This window comes from Aquarana catesbeiana, linkage group LG02, assembly GCF_042186555.1.
Source record: "Aquarana catesbeiana isolate 2022-GZ linkage group LG02, ASM4218655v1, whole genome shotgun sequence".
Lineage (NCBI taxonomy): Eukaryota > Metazoa > Chordata > Amphibia > Anura > Ranidae > Aquarana > Aquarana catesbeiana.
The window spans coordinates 112204358-112225791 of NC_133325.1; the positions used below are offsets into that span (position 1 = coordinate 112204358).

A 21434-nucleotide genomic window follows, 5' to 3' on the forward strand; every position below is an offset into this window, starting at 1 on the left:
CCCATCTTGTTCCCTCCACACCAGACGGCCGGTGCACCGCTCGAGGCTGACATCACGGTGCTTCTCCGTGTCCGCAGCCGCCTGACAGACGGTGGCTCCGGGAGCGGCGGCCATATCGCTCCACCGGGCCAGAGTACCAGCGCTCACTCCTAGCTTCCCTGATCACCCTGCGTCTGACTCTTCCCTGCACAGCCACCAGAGTTCACCTACCTGCTAACCGCCACCTGCAGCACTCAGTGACACTCCTTCACAGCGACCTGCAGGAGGAATATCAGATCTGGCCCTGTGAGTGGTGGCCATCTTGACTCCTCTATGCTTAATCCAAGCCACCCCTGGAAGCCAGAGCACTCAGGCCGCGACCCCCAGCAGCGGATAGCTATTTTCATCTGTGGCATGAGTTAGAATCGCAGCCCTAGTCCTAGCGCCAGAGCCACATGTAGTGGCCATCTTGCTCCACCCGGCTACAGTGTCCACAATCAGTCCTGATCTCCTTGCCCCCTCTACACCTGGCTGACTCCCTACACTGCCACCGGAGTTATCCAACCTGTCAAACTTCCATAGAAGCATTCCTCTGCTTCCACAACCGCGTGACAGACAACTCACAGCACTAGCACTGGCTCCCTCGCCTGTTAGATTACCACCCGACGAGGAACATGGCTGTCTACCGGGATGTGAGGAAGCTGTTTGCCTGAGCTCCGTCTGTCCTGGTCTTATCCTAGCCTGATCCTGCTGACCCGATCACCCCTGTGGGAACCCACCAGCCTTCTTACCCTCCTGAGACCACTGAGAACACCTGAGGATGGGGAAAGCCCTGCGCTGGAGGATATCGCCGAATTCCTGCCACTTCTCTCTCCGTGTGAGCAGTAACAAAATGGCGCCAGCCATTGGAAGGGATCACAGCAAGCCCTCCTCTTCATCCATGGCAGCGCAACACAAACCAGGGAAGTGTGAGTCACAAACCCCCCCTTGCTTCTAGCCCTGATGACCCCCTGCTGCTCTCATAGCCTGAGGACACAGCATCTCTCTCCCCCAGCGCTAACCAGGCTGAGACAGGCCCTGCAGAACCCACGCTGACGCAGATCATATTCAAAAGAGCCATGCTTCCCTCACCACTCAGCCACTATCAGATCAGATATGTCCTTCCTGAAACAAGATGTGCATAATCTCCGCCATAGAGTGATCTATGCAGAGTGCATAGGAGATTTGGAGGATGATACACGTCCTTTGCAGGCCTCTGTTAGAGAATCATGCTCAACACAAGAGTATACCACCGATAAGTTAACAGATATGGAGGAGGCGTAATAATCTGCTTTTTTTGGGCTTTCCAGAGTGTTCGGAAGGTAGGACCCTGAGGCTTTCATGGAGCGGTGGTTAGCATCTACTTTTGGTGCCTCTACTATTTGCCATAGAACAAGTGCATAGAGTTCCCCTGCGCCCTCTACCTATTGGGGCACCCCCACGTGCTATGTTCATCGAACTGCTGCACTTCAGGGACAGGAAAGCAGTTCTCAGGGCCGCCCGCACAAAGGGCCGCATATCCTTCAATGGCAACGGGATCGCTATCTTTCTCGATTTCTCAGTGGCTACGCAGAAACAGAGGGCTACTTTCCTGGCCATTAAAAGAAGACTACAAGACCTCCAACTACTCTATGGTATGCTATACCCTGCGTGACTGAGGGTCATCCATAAAGAAAGGCCTACTTCTTCACAGATCCAAAAAAAGCAGACTGAAGATGAAAACAAACTGTGCAGCTTGTCCTTGCCTTTAGGTGTGGGCCATTTACGTACCTCATGAAGCCTGACTGAATAGTGCCTAGGATGTTGTTAAAGGCCTAGCTGTTACTGTTCACCTTCACTTTCCCATTAGCCAGCTCCCAAACGCTGAGCTTAAAGCTACTGCATCAGGGGAGAGAAATCGCATAAAAGGGAATATGAATCAAAAACAGAGCTTACTCCTGTGATGGTGAAGCTGAACTTTTCTAAGAGACACCTAGCTGGTAATGTCCTAGAAGTTTTCCAGTCAGGCTATAGGAGGTATGTAAATGGCCTACACCAATAGCAAGGGCATTATTCAACTTGCTTCCCCACTCACAGCTGATTTAAAAAAAAAAAAAGCTGACAGTCCATACTTGGCCCACGTCAAAATAAGAAAAAAATCCTAAAATCCACACCAGACCCTTATCCGGGCATGCAGCCTGGCAAGTTAAGAAAAGGGGGGACAAGCGACCCCCCCCCCCCTCCAAACCATACCAGGCCATATGCCCTCAACATGGGGGTTGGGTGCTTTGCGACAAGGGCCTCATCCCCACAACCATGACCAGTAGTTGTGGGGGGGGGGGGTCTGTGGGCAGGGGGCTTATCCGAATCTAGAAGCCACCTTTAAGAACGGGGCCCCCAGATCCTGCCCCCCACATGTGAATGAGTATCGGGTACATCATTCTCTTACCCATTCACCAAAAAGTGTCACATGGTAATAAAAACACACAGTTTTTGACAATTCTTTTATTAAAAAATAAGAAATTAAAAAATAGTGTCCCACAATGTAAATCCACCGTCAATCAAGCTGCACGCCGCCTGCCTGACCCAAAAAAGGAAAAAAAATATGCCCCCGCCGTCGGCGAAGGTTGGCTGCCTACTGCCATTTCTTATACAGGTAAGGGGTGGGGCCATCTGGGTATGTCACCTGGTGGCCTGGCCCCTTTTGATGTTACCGACCCACCAGTCTGTGACTTCACAAGGTGGTGGGGCTACCAGGTGACGTAGCCAGATGGTCCTGCCCCTTACCTATATAAGAATTGTCAGCCTGCAGTGGGCAGCCAACCTTAACCGATGGCGGGAGCGTCTTTATTTTTTTGGGGGGTCCGGTGGGCGGCGACTGATTTACATAGATGGACACTTTTTAAAAAAAATTTTTAATAAAAGAATTGTCAAAAACTGTGTGTGTTTTTAATACCTTGTGACACTTTTTTTGGTGAATGGGGGAGGGGGCAGGATCTGGGGGCACCCTTCTTACAGGGGCCTTCCAGATTCTGATTAGCCCCCTGCTAGAACACTGCTACAAACAAGAGCCATTGTTGTGGGGATGAGGCCCTTGTCCCCATCAATATGGGGACAAGGTGCTTTGGGATGGGTGGGGGCCTGCCCCAAAGCACCCCCACATGTTGAGGGTGCTCGCTCATCCCCCCCTTCTTTCCTGACCTGCGGGCTGCATGCTCTGATAAGGGTCTGGTATGAATTTTAGGGGGAGCACCACCCTGTTTTTTTTTTTTTATTTTTACTTTGGCGTGGGGTTTCCCTTAAAATCCATACCAGACCCCCATGCCTTTTTGTTTTTCATGCTTTTTAATTGTTGGCTTTTTTTTTATTACAATCAGCTGTCAGCGGGAAGCACGCTGACAGCTGATGAGTCATCGGTTGTTAAGGACGTGGCGGCCGGCTTCCTGGTCCACTCCTTAACAACCAGCTCAATGCGGTAATTACCACTAATCTAAACAAATACCGCATTCGGTATTTATCTCCAAATTCTTAGTGAATTGAACACTTGCACAATCGTTACTGCATACTGTTATTTACCGCATAATATTAGACATTATTTAACTCTTAGTGAACTGACCACTTCCTCTCTATTCCTGTTTTGGTGACAATCCAAAATAACGGGATTTTCTTTTAATTTCACTGTCAGTGATTAACAGGTGAAATGGGTGAAGACAGAACAAAAAACTGACAGGGGTTCTAATCCCTTCCTGCTTTATCCAAATCGAAAAAGTCATGCCTTGGGTTCTACTCTATTATACACAATACTATCATTACACAGTATGAGCTCCATAGAGAAGACAGTTATATCTTTATTATAATTGAGCACCCGTGATGTAGGTGAAGCTAGAGAACACGCTCAGGTATTCGCCTCTCTCTAGTAACCGCAGCGTCTCAGTTCCCATGGTGACTACTGACGTGTCCACCCAGAACTCTCTCCCATTGGCTGAACCCGAAGAGATCTCGAGAAAAGTCCAGAACGCGGAAGCGGAAGCAGCACGTGTAACCGGCTAGTGCTGAGAATCTGCAGCTTCTGGAATCTTCTTCCACAGCAGCTATATGAAGCGCCTCCTCCTCTCCCAACCAGACTGACTCAGGCGGCGCTTCATAGAGATCCCGATTACCGGACCATCTTTCATAGGATACCGATCTGCAGTGCACCGGCGCTGAAGTGGTTGAACTCCTCGTCTCATCATCATGTCTGTGGTCGGCTTCGACCTGGGATTTCAGAACTGTCATGTCGCTATCGCCAGAGCTGGTGGGATCGAGACCGTGGCCAATGAGTTCAGCGACAGATGTACCCCGTGAGTATGGAGAAGGGAGAGGGATGGGGCACTAGTAGTGGGTGTCAGATCCTCTGGGGTCATGGTGTGCCGGCCTCCACTGTGGGGCATCTGGGGGGGGCTGAGCCTCCACTGTGGGGCATCTGGGGGGGGGGCTGAGCCTCCACTGTGGGGCATCTGGGGGGGGGGCTGAGCCTCCACTGTGGGGCATCTGGGGGGGGGCTGAGCCTCCACTGTGGGGCATCTGGGGGGGGGCTGAGCCTCCACTGTGGGGCATCTGGGGGGGGGCTGAGCCTCCACTGGGGGGGGGCTGAGCCTCCACTGTGGGGCATCTGGGGGGCGCTGAGCCTCCACCGTGGGGCATCTGGGGGGCGCTGAGCCTCCACCGTGGGGCATCTGGGGGGCGCTGAGCCTCCACCGTGGGGCATCTGGGGGGCGCTGAGCCTCCACCGTGGGGCATCTGGGGGGCGCTGAGCCTCCACTGTGGGGGATCTGGGGGGCGCTGAGCCTCCACTGTGGGGCATCTGGGGGGGGGGCTGAGCCTCCACTGTGGGGCATCTGGGGGGGGGGGGGGCTGAGCCTCCACTGGGGGGCGCTGAGCCTCCACTGTGGGGCATCTGGGGGGCGCTGAGCCTCCACTGTGGGGCATCTGGGGGGCGCTGAGCCTCCACCGTGGGGCATCTGGGGGGCGCTGAGCCTCCTCTGGGGAGCTTCCAGGGGGCATGCCAGATGCTTCTATTGCATAGATTTATGTACTATCATCTTGGCTAGTAACACTTTATAAATGCATCTCAAACACACTGTAAATGCCATAGGATTATGGTGCATTTACATTGACAACGGTGGTAGCGTTTGGGAGCTGTAACGCCTAGAAAACTACACATCAGGTCAGTTATGAGGCAATGTGACATGACACTAACGCAACTATGTGAGCAACATTGGGCACGCCAATGCACACAGTTTTCACAGGTATTCATTAAAGCTTCAAATGCGCTCATGAAACACCTGCTTTATTGTAATACTGTATTATTGTAAAGGTCTTCAGAATAGTGCCTGTAAGGAAAAAACAGGGAGAGGGAGGCGCCGACCAGAGTGTAGTATTAAACCGATGACTTTAATAGGATAAGATTAAAAACACTTACAAGATGATAGATGCTTGCTCGTCAAGGTAAAGTGCAGTCCTGGCATTCCACTTGGCTCTGTGGGTCCCACCACTGGAATGGATCACAGTGTTTCACCAGGAAGCTCCACACTGACCAGCGTGGAACAAGAAGTGATGTCACCAGCATCTGTTTGGACCAAGGCAGGGCCAATCAGATGCCGTGACCTCACTTCCTGGTCCACGCTGGTCAGTTCTTGGAGAAACACTGTGATCCAATCCTTTCCAGCTATCCGAAACAGTGGTGGGACCCGCAGAGCCATGTGGAATACCAGGACTGCACTTTACTTTGACAAGCATGCATCTTCTATCATCTTGTAAGTGTTTGTAATCTAATCCTATTAAAGTAATCATTTTAATACTACACACAGGTCGGCGCATCCACAGACTATACCCCTAAGGATTACTCAATTTGGCGCGCCAGATATCACTGACTATACTGCTATCAGAATAGGGCCCGACCATCAATGACTTTATAATACAAGGGTCCCCAGAACACGGACCGAACACTGATAGCGATTACTTTTATAATACAAGAGTCCCCCCCCCCCGAGTAGGGGCTGTAAACCAATGACTTTATATTACAAGGGTAGAAGAGGGACTGAACACAAAGCCCCCGACTGGGAATGACGCTCTGCTGGACCTGGTAATCTCAAACCATGCATAGCTTATTACCAATAATGATATAAAAGAACATCTGGGTAGCAGTGACTATAAGATGATTTCATTTAATGGTAGCTGTAAGCAACAAATGCATACAGGTAAGATGAAAACACTTAACTTTAGGAGAGCAAATTTTCCAAGGCTGAGGGCTGCTCTCCAGGATTTAGACTGGGAGGGAATATTGGCATCAACGGACACAGAACAAAAATGGGAATTCTTCAAGGTGACTGTATGTAAACTTGATGCATAGTATAGTCTCATGGGCAGTAAGCTTAAAAGGCTAAAAATAAAGGACCCCACTCCATTTATAGGGTTGATTGGTTTATGCCCTTGGTGCTATAAGGTCCCCCATATTAGGCAAAGTAGACCCCATGTTCATAGGCTGATAGGGGCTGAGCACCCTGTGCTTGTATAGAAGAGGCCCCATAGGAGTGAGCACTTCTCTGCTGGCACAGCCTCTATGTACATAGTTCTAGGAATGTATAGCCTAAGGCAGTATATGAGTCGGGTAACAGGTGTCCTGTTCTATTGTGTGAGATGTATCATTGTAAACCTGTTCATGTATAGTTCTATTGTACTTGTCTGGAAATATTCCAGTAATCAGAGGTATTTGACAATCTGAGGAGTCCCTTAGGTCATGTGTTATTATTGCTGAACTCCAATTATAGATATTTTGCATAGTTAGATTGGACCTAAGCATTTATGGTCCATACCTGAGGGATCCTTTTAGAAGCTGGAAGTCACTGCTGCTCTGGGTGATCACTAATGTTCAGGTCCCCATGCCAAGCGAGCGACCTACCTCCTGTGTTCACATTGAAGCAGAGCAGGTGCTGGGCACGGAATCTGGAAGATCGTGAAGATCACTGGAGTAGCGGTGTTTACTACATACAGGGATTTCCAGCTTCCAGGGGGATCCCACAGGTATGGAGCACACATACATTACATACTTGGAGTAGTCTACTCGTCCTGTGTAATTATGGAAAAATCGCTATAGTTGGAAGTCAGTTTTAAGAAATGAGACAATCCTGTGTGTTTTTTTTTTTTTTTTTTTTTTTTGACTGTTTTACATACAAGTAAACTTTCTTCTATTAGAAGTATTGTGTGAACTGGCTTGCTTCATTTTTCTCTGAGGCCGAAGAGGAAAATGGTGAACTGTCTGGAAAGTTCTGATCTAGACATTCAGGTTTGCAGGCAGTGTGAGTTCCCCTGGGATATGTATTGCATTGTTAGATCCAGTTTGTGTTCAGACGTGTACTGTGGGCGACGACTCTTCTGGATGTGGTTATGTAATTCTTCTTGGTGGCTGGCTTTGCTGCATCTGTCTGGCTGTATTCCCTCCCTGTGAGCTGAGCTTCTCTGACTTGTTCCCATTCAGTAACATCATATAGCTGTGTGATGACAGATTTAATGTATATAGATGTCTGCTGCAGAGCTTTATCTATAAATATGTACAGAGCTGGTGTCAGACCTGGGGGTGGGGGATGGGAAGGAAGTGTCTGGAATGTTCTAGAATTTCATCCTCCTGCACACAGCGGAGTATCCATTGGACACATAGATTATTAGAAGTACTCCATTTGTGTGGCTTACATTTAAGGTCCCTCACATACAGAACTGTCCAGCTGCAGCGCATCCTCTGTTTTAGTGCTCCCAGGAAGGACAGGTTCAGTGTCAAGCCCCACTGCAAGCAGCCTGTCAGTCTATGGTGGGCTGAGCGCTGTAATGAGTGGTGCTGACGTTAAGGGCCCTGTATGTTCATGGATGAAGGTCTGGAACACAGGGCTTCTTCTTCATACCCTGGACATTGCTCATACATTTAGATCTTTTATTCAGTACTTTACATCATTGTGTGAATATTATTTTTATCTATTTATAAATACAGATTACAGGGAGTGGGGTTTGACCGTAGTCTATGGCCATAGAACAATCAAGAGCTGGTCGGACTTTAATCTTCTAGTAGTGAAAACAGCCTTGGGGCCCTTTCACATGGGCTATCTGATCAGGTCCACCTTTCAGTTTTTCAAGCGGACCTGATCGGACCCTCCAGTCTCCCCTATGGAGCGGCAGATGTCAGTGGACATGTCCGCTGACATCCACCACTATTCGATCCGATCCTGGCTGCAAAATCTAGATGGATGGTGGACCTATTATTTTTTTTTTTTTTTTCTTCAGACATTGTTTCCAGTAACAGGAGAGGGAAACTGGTTAAAGTGATTGTAATTTTTTTTTATTTTTATAGGAGGGAAAAAAAACAAAAATGTTATACTTACCTGCTCTATGCAGTGGTTTTGCACAGAGCAGCCTAGATCCTCCTCTTCCCGGGTGCCTCTTCTGTGATCCGTGCCACCATAGCAAGCAACTTGCTATGGGGGCACCCAAGCCAAGTCACAGCACTCTGTGTCCATTCAGACATGGAGCCCCCGACCCATCCCTAACCCTATATCCCCTGACCGGCTAGCTGAGTTTGAATGACAGTTGTGTTTGTGGTGTGTGGTTTTTCTTTTTTTCTTTTTTTTCTTTCTCACCCAGCAGGGCTGAATTAAAAAAAAAAAAAAAAAAATGCTCCGGAGGAGTCGCTGTACTAATTATGAAATGTTAATACAGCGATCTCCCTTGCTGTTCTATCAGGGGCATGCCCCCCGCCAGAACACTCCGATCAGTGCTTTTGGCCATTGACTGAGAGCGCTGATCGGGAGCTGATCAGCAGACCTTTTTTGGTCATGCCCCTTCAACAGAGGCTAGGCAAATGGCCGGCTTCTGTCAGAACAGCTGCCGTACACACTGTCAAATGTCGCCTGGTTTCTATTGAACCACCTGACATTCGGCCCCTGTGTACTAGGCTTTAGTCTGTAGAGACTACAATACTATTAAAGCAGGTTACTGTTGAGTGACTCTGGTGTTTTTGGACAGTGTCCTATAAGGCAGACCCGAGAATACATGGCCACATTCATGCGGTTCTGAATGTTGATTGCACGTTAAAGGTCTGAACACATGTATGGACCAGGTTTTGGATTGGAGGGATGTGTACACATATGGCCATTTGAATATTATCACATTAAAAATTATATTTCCATAAAAACCTGGGAACTATTGGATTTAATTGCATATCAAAGCTGCAAGTACTACTTTCTGGTTCAGATATACAGTGTGTCTTATTAGTACAGGAGTGTATTAATAGCCAGATCACCAGGGGAATAAAGCCAAACAAAAAACGAATGCAGCATTCCACATCTAATCATAAGCTGCATTATAATAACGTTTTTGGTTTGAGGTATAATATCACTTTAATTTTCTCAATATTTATTTTTTATTTATTTTTTTTATCTGGTGATCTGGCTAGTGTCTGTTATTTTTCAGATTCCTTATACCAGGACTTGACAAATTTCAAGTCGCCATGGCGACTAGAAATTGCGTCCTGGCACCTAGGCTTTTGTCAGCTGTCCGCATCTGCCTCCTATTTACTGACCTCACTCCTCTGTTTGAAGTCTCCTGAATATCAAGTTTTAAGCTGGCCATACACTTAAAAAAAAAAAAAAAAAAAAAAATTTCCTTTTAGATTTACCTTCAATTATGTAGTGCAAGGGCCTGCCTGCGTACAGATTGAAAGTGTGGAGGTTTGAGCTCCAATTATATGGTATTGATACATCTAAAGGAAAATTGTATAATGTATGGCCAGCCTAATCCATAGTTTATTTCAGAGGCTGCTCCTTAACCACTTGCTGACCAGCCGCCGTCTTTTTACTGTGGCAGGTCAGCATGATCCCGCGAACTGTCATAGCTATACGTCAGCTCGAAGGATCGGGATAGCAGGCGTGAGCATGCCACTGCGGGGGTGCCGATGCTCATGGCCGATGACTGCCGGCCACGAGCGATCATGGGCACAAGAGGCAGAACAGGGCTGTGTGTGTGTGTATATGTGTGTATGTATGTATGTATGTGTATGTATGTGTATATATATATATATATATATATATATATATATATATATATATATATATATATATATATATATATATATATATATATATATATATATATATATATATATATATATATATATTTTCTCTCTATCTATCACACAAATTCCTGTTCTGTGAGTTCCTAACAGCTAGGAACTGTGATCTGTCATTTTCTCTAGGTCAGTCCCTTCCCCCCTACAGTTAGAAACACACACAGGGAACACAGTTAACCCCTTCATCGTCCCCTAGTGTTAACTCCTTCCCTGCCAGTGACATTTTTACAGTAATCGGTGCATTTTTATAGCACCGATCGCTGTATAAATGCCAATGGTCCCAAAAATGTGTCTGCCATAATGTCGCAGTCCCCCAAAAAAATCGCAGATCGCTGCCATTACTAGCAAAAAAAAAAAAATAATAAAAATGCTATAAACCTATCCCCTATTTTGTAGACTCTAACTTTTGCGAAATAAATCAATATACGCTTATTGTGATAATTTTTTTTTTTTTTTTTTTTTTTTTTTTTTTTTGAAGAAGAAGAATGCATATCATCCTAAACTGAGAAAAAAATTAGCTTTTTTTAAGAAAAAAAATGGGGGTATTTAATATAGTTATATTCCGGACATGATGTAGTTCGCAGCGGATTCTGCGGCGCTCTTTCGTCAGAAGTGGGAGCAAATACCTGGATTATACAGGTATCTGCAATAACACCCCAAGGCCCCCCCCCCCCCCCCCCCCCCGCGCCGAAAGGTGCCAAATGTGACACTGGAGCGGGGGAGGAACCGAATCAGAGGAAGTTCAATTTCTGGGTGGAATTTCGCTTTAAAGAGCCCTATATAATATAGATTGATCACCACTGCTTTGGAGCACTAATCAGGTATTGCATTCATTTCACTTTTTACACAGCAAATTTGTAAGAATGTGTTTTTTCATGCAAGGCTAACATATAGGACATTTTTATAACCACATAGCTGCAATTTGCCATTCCATAGGGCATATACACCACTTAGCGCTGTTGTTCAGCAGCACCTGAAAGCTCTAATCGGAATGAGAGACCTGGTATGCTGATTTCTGCCTTGCAGAAGAGACTGCAGCAAGGTGTAGCCGGGCCTGATGATTACAGCTGGAGGGTAACATTGGTAAATTGCTGTCATGTACTGTAGCTTTCTGTATTGCCAGTGTTCCTTCCTTGCACAACTCTACAACCAGTGTTATTATAGTTGTTTCTACTATGTTTAATTCTTTTGTTGGCATCTTAATGGATCTATGGATGTACTTGGGAAATTAACATTTATTATCTTGATCTAGCTGCACTGTTAAAATCCTGTCTGAACTCAAATGGGTATGGAGAGGCGTTTGGTCTATTATGCAGCTATCTGGCTTAGGAAAAAAAACATGAAAACCAAGTGCAGCTGCAGAGGTTATGTACCCTTGAAAGGGAGGTTTTTAGACATGTAGCACCCTGAAGTTTAGGCAGGGTTGCTCCTAAATTTACCTGCCAGGTATTGTTGCCTTGGCCGATTGTTAGGGATCAATTGATTTCACCCTAAGTCTGGAATTGCGGCACTTTTCTCTTTTCTGTGGCTGGTGACATTCTTGGGCCCCTTAGCCTGCTGGGAGAATTTTATATATTTGGGTGGAGTTCGGTGCCACCTGGACGGCTGTCTGGGTGGATGTGTGTTTGGCTGCCGGGCTGCTAGGCCAGAGTTTGGGCCTATCCTGGGTACATCTGGCTGCTAGGCTGTCTGAGGGCCTATCCAAAAGCAGGAGAGCAGCATAGGGTTGGGACTGCGGCTTGCAGTCCAAACAGAAGTGACGGTTCTGCCGGCCAGAGAACCTGTAAAGGGTAAGCTGTCGCTACTAAGGTACCAACCACCTTATTACCAGGGACCACAGTGAGTAGCTGAAGCAAGTATCAGAGAAGAATTAGGAAACTTCAGCAGGTGCCAAGCCAGGGACCCAGCCAGTGAGGTGATGCTTGAGGAGTATCTGAAGTGCCAAGCCAGAGACCCAGCAGGGAAGCGGGGGTGACGCTTGAGGAAGATACTGAGTAAGAAGATTGGAAGAGCCCACAGGATTCAGTGGCAGTGAATCAGCAAGTCTAGTGAGAGACTTGAAGCTCAATGGGCTAAGGATCTACAAGAAGTGATTGTAGAGGAAGTAAAGGGGTTCATTACAACTTGTGTTAGGAACCGTTCTAAGACTGTTGCCATAGGAGACAGCGCTCCTACACATGCAGATGTGGCGTCTTGCTGGATGCCTTTCCCTGCATGCCTGTCTACCTGTAGAAGTCTCAGTCTGCCAATTAACACTGCAACTACCTAAGGGTGTCCCGGCCCTAAACCCTCTCTCCCACAGTTCTGTTCAAGAGAAAATAAATCTATGCATTCAAAGTGTCTGGCACCCATTAATCTATCTTGCACTACACCCACCATGCCTTGTGACCCACTCTATATAGAAAAAAAAACCTCACATTTCAGCAGATAAATCATTAACCTGGGCCCTTCTTCCCTCCTAGCTTTCCTCATCCTCTCCCTGGCTCTCCACTCATTAGGTACTCCTTCTCTCTTTCCTTAGCGCCAGCTTTCTACTTGCATTCCTCCTGGTTTCTGATCCATCTCCTCTTCTTAGATCTGTGTAGGCTATAAATGGCACCATTGTGTGGGCCTAGTGGACACCCTGTTCTTGTAGGGAACCTCCCTAGGATCCTTTGGCCCTCATGGCATTATAAAAAGACCTATCTCCTGTTACATTAGTTAGTGTTTCATGCTGCTTCAGTTTATCTATCTTTTTTGTTGGCTAACTTGTGCGCAGAACGATCGCAAGTTAGCTACTTGTTAAAATGAATACAAATTTATTAAAACAAAAAAATAATAGCAACAGCATAGGTATACAGGTTCTGCTTAAGAAGCACCATAGTGTGTGTGTGTATGATAGATAGAGATATATATATATATATTTATTTTCTGATCTTTTTGGCACTATACACCACCACAATGGATTTGAAATGAAACAAACAAGATGTGCTTTAACTGCAGACTTTCAGCTTTTAATTTGAGGGTATTTACATCCACATCAGGTGAACGGTGTAGGAATTACAACAGTTTTGTATATGTGCCTCCCACTTTTTAAGGGACCAAAAGTAATTTGACAGATTAACAATCATCCATCAAACTTTCAGTCTGGTACAAGTTGATCTTGGTCTCATCTGTACATAGGATGTTGTTCCAGAACTGTGAAGGCTTTTTTTTAAATGTTGTTTGGTAAACTCTAATCTGGCCTTCCTGTTTTTGAGGCTCACCAATGGTTTACATCTTGTGGTGAACCCTCTGTATTCACTCTGGTGAAGTCTTCTCTTGATTGTTGACTTTGACACACATACACCTACCTCCTGGAGAGTGTTCTTGATCTGGTCAACTGTTGTGAACGGTGTTTTCTTCACCAGGGAAAGAATTCTTCGGTCATCCACAATGGTTGTTTTCCATGGTCTTCCGGGTCTTTTGCTGTTGCTGAGCTCACCGCTGCGTTCTTTCTTTTTGAGGATGTTCCAAACAGTTGATTTGGCCACACCTAATGTATTTGCTATCTCTCTGATGGGTTTTTGTTTTTTCAGCCTAATGATGGCTTGCTTCACTGATGGTGACAGCTCTTTGGATCTCATATTAAGAGTTGACAGCAACAGGTTCCAAATCCAAATAGCACACTTGAAATGAACTCTGGACCTTTTTATCTGCTCCTTGTAAATAACTCACACCAGGCCATGGAACAGCTGAGCAGCCAATTGTCCCATTACTTTTGGTCCCTTTAAAAAACTGGGAGGCACATATACAAACTGTTGTAATTCCTACACCATTCACCTGATTTGAATGTAAATACCCTCAAATTAAAGCTGAAAGTCTGCAGTTAAAGCACATCTTGTTTGTTTCATTTCAAATCCATTGTGGTGGTGTATAGTGCCAAAAAGATTAGAATTGTGTTGATGTCCCAATATTTATGGACATGTATGTATGTATGTGGAATGTATTGTCTTAACTATTTATACTATGTTACAGACACTAGTCTTGTGTACTCTTGAAAAAGACGATTGTTTGAAACGCGTTGAGTTTTTCATGTGAACCAGTTTCATCATTCGATAAGAATTGTCCCCCTGATTGATGTGCAAACCTGTAATTTGCCCAAAAGTGCACATTATGGTTTTTGTTTATATGCCATGTTGTCTAATTGCATAGTTTTAACTGTATCCACCTACTATTACCATTCTTTGAGTGCCCTAAAAAGTCCTGACTACATACTTGATGCTCAGAATAATTACAAACAAGGAAAAATGCACAAAGCTGTACAGGGAAGCCAAGTTTGCATGTAATCGACAAGTTGTTAGCTACTGATTACATCCATTCAATAAAATACACAGAGGGGAATTTACTAAAACTGGAGCAGCTGTGCATGGCATCGGCATCTAGCTTTCATTTTCAAAGCTTAACTAAACACTGAAGTTAGAAGCTGATTGGTTAATATGCACAGCTGCAACAGATTCTCTGCATTACTCTTTGTGGAAATTTCCCTCAGCATTAAGTGGAAGGCATCAGAGACATCTTGGCCAACCAGCTCCCAGAAATCTGTGCAAGGAAGCAATTTTTTTTTTTTTTTCTTGAACGTAATCAATTGCATCGTGCAACTGTATTTTCTGACTATGGACAGGGAGACATACTGCTGATATCTATGGAGCTCAACAAGCTTCAGCTGGCTGGTCCCCTATAGACACAGTTGGCGCCAGTTCCATTTAATAATCTTGTGCCTGACCCCTTTCCTTTCTCTCTCCCCCCCCCCTTTATTTATTTTTTCATTTTATTTATTTATTTTCCCAATTTAGGGCTGTGGTTTCCTTTGGCACCAAAAACAGGACGATTGGTGTGGCTGCTAAAAATCAGGTGGGTTTTACCAAAAGTAAAAATGCCGCTTTAACATTTCTTGGGGAAACAATTTAGAGAGTAAGTAGAAAATAGATTTCACCCTACCCACAATTGATTCTGCATTTTCTGTAGTTCCCTGTGAAAGAAATACTTTTTCGTTGTAGCCAATGGGCACAGCAGGAGGTAAGAGGACGTTTCCCCAAAGTGAGGAAAGCTCCAGCAGACAGTTGTCACTGGATCAGGTGTCCCCATTGGAGGATGACCCCTCTACTCTCCATTTTGTGATGGCTGAAATTTTTTAATGTCGATGACTGACTGTAAACACCAGGACATATAATGTGCCCAAAATGGTCTTGGACAGAAATAAAAACCTGTCAGAGGTTCTAAATCTCACCTACCCCTCTTCTAATAAATGCTGTGCCTCACTGTATGTGTTTTCTAAAAAAATCTGCTGATAAATACCTTATTTTATAGCGCCACCTGGCCCTGGGGTGCTGCACACAGGGTGGGTGTGTGTGTGTGTGTGGGGGGGGGGTGTCTTTTGCACATTCACTGCTAGGGAATAAGATTGACAAAAGAGCTTAAAGCTCTTCCACTAATTTGTCGCCTACCCAATACTACCCCCCCCCCCCTTTAGGTGCGGATACCTGTCCCCACTTCCGGGAGACGGGGCCGCAGTGAATTATGTCAGCAGCTCGGCTCCCTTCTCCTTCCCCGGCTGCTGGGTCAGTAGGAAAGCGCAGCGGTGCCTCACACATGTTCAGTAGGGACCTACTGTAAAGCCATAATGCTTCACTGCCAGGTTCCCTTACCTGCAATGGCGGCAGCAGCAACCGATAGCTAGTGGAAACAACAGCTGCGGTGCCGACATTACTGGACTACAAGTCAGCAGCTGCAGTATGTGTAGCTGCTGGCTTTTAATTTTTGCAGGGGTGGGCGGACCTCCTCTTTAACAATGATTGTCACAAATGGGCTCTGTACATTGAATACTAGGTGCTGTCAGAGCTGTGTATGCAACACAAAATGTTTCTGATATTTGGTTTCCCTCTACATACAGCTGATCACAAATGCTACAAATACAGTGTCCAGCTTTAAGAAGCTCCATGGCCGAGCGTTCAATGATCCTTTTGTTCAGAAGGAGAGGAAAAATTTGGCCTATGAACTGGTTCAGACAAACAATGGAGGAGTTGGGATTAAGGTAAGAGGTTGTCGAAAAATCAAGTTCCAGTTTGGTTTCCGGTGATTGTCATCACCTTCTAATTATTCACATGGTTCTTGTAGGTGGTGTATTTGGAAGAGGGTCATGTGTTCAGTGTAGAACAGATAACTGCCATGCTGCTCAATAAACTAAAGGAGACTGCAGAGCACAACTTGAAGAAGCCAGTCACCGACTGTGTCATCTCTGTAAGTATGAATTGTATTTAATAAGGCTATATTCATCAAGTTGCCTAGAGCAAGGACACTTTTTGTTGCCACCAGTAAGATGCTGTGTGTTGTGTGTGTTTTTGTTTTTTTTTTTTTTTTTTTTTTTTTGTTTTTTTCATTCTCAGTTCTGTATGAGAAAATAAAATAGATAATCTGTTACAGGCAGCAAGAACACCTCTTTTTCAGACACTTTGATACAGGGAATGTAGTTGTGCGTTTTATGATTCCTATGAGATCTGGGGGGGAATAAAAAATCTTTTACTTGCTGTTTTCTTTGGTAGGTTCCCTCATATTTCACGGACTCTGAAAGAAGATCTGTTTTGGATTCCGCTCAGATAGCTGGCTTGAACTGCCTGAAACTGATGAATGACATGACTGCAGGTTTGGAAGACTTTATCATTTCTCGAAATAAAAAAAAAAAAAAAAAAAAAGGATATTCTGTTCTGTTTGTTTTTTTATTTCTGTATTTTCCATCTAGTTTACATTTTGCTAAGATGTGACATTTCATTGGAAGATCCAGAAACATTTAAAACATTTAACCATGAAGGAGGGGGTGTGTGTGTATCTGCCAATAAACAACTTCCTTTCCCACAACGCACAACCTCTTCTTTTTTTTTTTACCCTGACAAGTTTTTTGATCATTTTAATTTACACCGTGACTGAATGGGATATACGCTATGGTACCAAAAGTATTGGGACGCCTGCCTTTATACACACACACGAACTTTAATGGCATCCCAGTCTTAGTCCGTAGGGTTCAATATTGAGTTGGCCCACCCTTTGCCGCTATAACCGCTTCATTTCTTCTTAGAAAAGCTGAAGCGGTTATAGCGGCAAAGGGTGGGCCAACTCAATATTGAACCCTACGGACTAAGACTGGGATGCCATTAAAGTTTGTGTGCGTGTAAAGGCAGGTGTTACTTTTGTTACTAATAGTGTATATCCTCAGACTGTCTTAGAAGCCTTTGAGCTTCTGGCTGCTTGCTACTTCTGGGTCACTCATGTCACTAGAATAAAAAAAGCACCACTCTAGTACTTCAGAACTAGTATGCAACTGAGGCTTAAGGCATTGCTGTTTACATTGAAGGGTTCATACTAGGGCTGAAACAACTAATCGATTAATCGACAACTAATCGATTATGAAATTAATCGATTACTATTTTCATAATCGATTAATCGGCCAGTAACATAATGGGGTTAAAAAAACCCTAAAATGAGCTCTTTATAGAAGAGCAAATTATCGCTACTGCATATATTACTTTAACAGTTCTATATTAAAAAAAATTAACCCCTTACAGTAGTGATTATCTGCTTTTTTTGTACTATAAAGGGCTAATTTTAGTTTTTTTTAACCCCATTATGTTACTAAACGTCTTAGACCTGGTTCACATCTATGTGTGTTTTTTGGTGCTTTTTGCAGAAATGCACTACAGCTCATTTACATGTTTTCCTATGGGACACGTTCACGCAAAACGGTGCTTTTTTGGTTCAATATACTTCAATTGAAAAGCTGCAGAAAAGCATGAAATGCGTTTTTGCAGCAATTTTTGTTGTTTAATCTGCCCAACAACAAATTGGCCAAAAAAATGCCTGTGCAGAAATCAAAACGCACAGCAAAAAGCACTGCAGAAACAGATCAAAAGCAAACTGCATAGATGTGTACTGAGCCTTATGCTGACCACACGGATCAATTTTCAGACGAGAATATTCAGATGAAAAATCTTTGTACATTCGCTGAATGAAAGAACGAACGTTCTTAAAATGACATTTTTTGAAGGAAGACATTGTTTTTAATAAAAAAATTTGATCACTGAGTCTGATGATATTTACCAGATTCACCCTTTAATAGTATATACAGTATATATCCTCTAATAGTATATACAGTATATCTCCTCTAATAGTATGTACAGTATATCTCTTCTGTCTGTTATGCTGAGAGTGGATTCGATATTTTGCTCCCTAACCATATAGTTGGTTATTTATATGTTCCACAGCACAGAGATATTTAAGAATAAATTACTTTTTTTTTTAAAAACTTTACACATTAACTAAATTATACACCACACTTTTTTTAAGGTGATTAATCGAATAATCGATTAATCGAAACAATAATCGGCCAACTAATCGATTATGAAAATAATCGTTAGTTGCAGCCCTAGTTCATACACCAGTGTTTTGATTGATGACCAGCTCTTTTTATTAGTGTGTATTGTGAAAAAGGCTAAAAACAAAAGTTCTGCTTACTTAGTAGCTGCTCTCGTTAAGACTGCTTATAATTTTGTTTTTTTTCTATATCATAGCTTACCAATTCTTAGATGTGGTAGCTGTATTGGTTTTCCCCTTTGCCCCCCCCCCCCCCTTTTTATTTATTTATTTTTGTCAGACAATCCATTAACCAATGACAGAGGTGCTTACAATGGTCAGCTTTTATTCATTTAAAGTGCAACTTAGTCAGAAAATGTAAGTCCTGCTAGATCACTTCACTAGCCCCTTTTGCAGGTAAACCATTAAATATAAGCACCTGTGTAAAATCCAGTAATACTGTTTCACTTTTCCCTGCACATGCTTGGTTACTCTTCATTTTTAGAAAGTGCACAGTTTGTAGAGGCCGATCTGCTGACGGCCTTAAGGCCCGTACACGCTGTCAGAAAATCTGAAGTTAAATTTCGTCCCATGGACGATCTGCCGATTTTCTGATCGCTAGTATGCTGCTTTTTACAGCTGATTACAAATTTTCATCAGACAAAAACTGGATGTGCAGGCTCAAATTTTTGTCTGATGTGACCACAACGTCCGATTAATTCCCCCCCCCCCCCCCATATTAGTACGGTTTTCTGCCAAAAAAAAAAAATCTGAAGAGCAAGACTAGGCATGCTCAGAAATTAAAGAACACATATAAAACAATTCAACACATTACCTCACTTCTGACATTGAATTCTGTCGTGCCAAAATTTTCTGATGGCGAGTACCCTCCTCACTATCGATTTGAGACTAGCATCCAACAAAAAGCTGACGAAAATTTGTCCAATCTGACTGTGTGTACAAGGCTTTAGGCCTCGTTCACACACCATGGTGCTGAGATGTCAGTTTTTCTGCACGCGTTCTGCAAGGGCACCAAAAAAAAAATTTGTTCTCTATGTGCCCTGTTCACACCACAACACTGGTATCACGTGCAGATTTTTTTTTTTTTTTTCCTGCGCAGAAATCTGCAACGTGTATGCAGTTTTTTTGCACCAGAAAAACGTGCTTTGCATGTGATTAACACCCACACTGCAGTGCTGATTGCATGTGATGTCTGTGTAATGCAAGTTCAGCAATACATAACTCTCATTAGAGTTATGCCCCCCCCCTGCACTGAAATCAGATCGCATGGGTGAGAACACCCATGCGATCTGATTCCTGTGCGAGTTCACAGTTCGCACTACAGTGTGAACCTAGGCTTAAAGTGTAATTAAACCCTCCTATCCTTTACAGCCAAGGAAGCTGCTTCTGTTGGATCTGCAACTGCACATGTGATCAGTTATGACACCAGCCATTTGATGGTTTGACAGTTTGAGGACACAAGCGAATGTGACTTTTTTAGTAATCCCTGGCATTCCAGGAATGTAACTTTTGTGAAAGGGTTAAAGCGATGGGTTTACTTTGGCTTTATGATTTGATGCTGTTCAGTTAGCCTATGGAGGCCCCATTAGCCTCTGGAAGCTGGCATTGCATCGGTTGTTGGCGATCTCTCCTCTTTAAAATAGTAAACCATAGAATAAAAAAAAAAAAAAAACCTGCACGGCAATGGCATAATGTGCTAGTATGCATCGTTTACTAGCGCATTATGAAATGCCTTAGAACGAAGCCCTCCAGCAGCGTGCTGTCATCGCTGACAGGGCTTCCATCTTCACCTGGCCTTCTGGGTTTGCAAGCTCCAGATGTATGAGTGGCCGGGCCTGCAATGACATGCCTGCAGGAGCCCTCGGCTGTGGCATGGAGCTCTGATGGTCCGGCACCGTAACTTTAGGAGATATTCACTGTACCTACAGGTAAGCCTTATTATAGGCTTACCTGTAGGTACAACTTAAAGTGTGTGTGTGTGTGTGTGTGTGTGTGTGTGTGTGGGGGGGGGGGGGGTTGGGGTTATACTAGTTCTGCCAGCCGCTGGGGAGAGATTTCATAACTGCACCAAAGAGCTCTCCAAATAGGTAAGTATAGACATCTTTCTTTTACAGGGTAGTTAGTATGTGGCTAAAGCCCAGTACACATGGTACAATTGTTGGCCAACCAAGCGTCTGATTTTTGTCAAAAAGGGCGTTTGCCAGGATCTTGTCTTGCATACTAACGGAACACAATTGTTGTGCCACAAACACGAACGTAGTGACATACTACAGGGAATTTCAGCTCTTGAACGCCACCCTTTGGGCCCCTTCTACTAATTTTGTGTTTGAGCATTGATTCTGAGCATGCGTGTTTGTACATTTGACTTTTGTGTGAGGGATTTGTGTACTGACCATACAAAAATCTGACGTCAAATTGTTGTCCGTCAAAAATTTACTAGCCTGTCATCCAACATTTGTTGGTGGAAAATTGGACAACAATTGTCAAAAGGAGTGTACTAACGGTAAGATTTTAGGACAACAATCTGTCAACAGACAATCTCCTGCCAACAATCGTACCGTGTGTACGAGGCTTTAGAATGGGGGTGGGAGCAGGTTTAAAGCGGAGCTTTGCTCGTTTGCACCCTCTACTGACACTTTTGGTTTTGACAGGTACCTGCGCACACACCACTTCCTGCTCAGATTGCTGCAGTGAACTGAGCCAGAAGTTCAGCCCCTCTCCTTCCTCAGCGGTCTTATGGGACACACAGATCCCAAAAAACTATGGGGCCATTCACAAAGCGCAGTAGGAAACTGGCTGTGAAGCTGCAAGGCTTCACTTCCTGTTTCCCTTCATTTGCCAGTTTCTGCACCCTAAGTCGATTTTAAGAATCAGCTCATGTGAGGACATCACTGGATCCAGGGGC

At 44.4% G+C, this 21434-nt stretch overlaps 1 protein-coding gene across 1 annotated transcript in view; it reads left to right on the forward strand.

Annotated features, from left to right (window-relative positions):
- The first annotated feature begins 4007 nt into the window (after nt 1–4007).
- The window catches only part of HSPH1 (heat shock protein family H (Hsp110) member 1), a 34032-nt gene continuing 16605 nt past the window's right edge, over nt 4008–21434 (forward strand). Inside the window, 5 exon segments of the mRNA XM_073613356.1 lie at nt 4008–4337; nt 14962–15019; nt 16059–16199; nt 16283–16405; nt 16708–16807. Of these exon segments, the coding sequence (XP_073469457.1) occupies nt 4231–4337; nt 14962–15019; nt 16059–16199; nt 16283–16405; nt 16708–16807 (529 nt within the window). The 5' untranslated portion in view covers nt 4008–4230.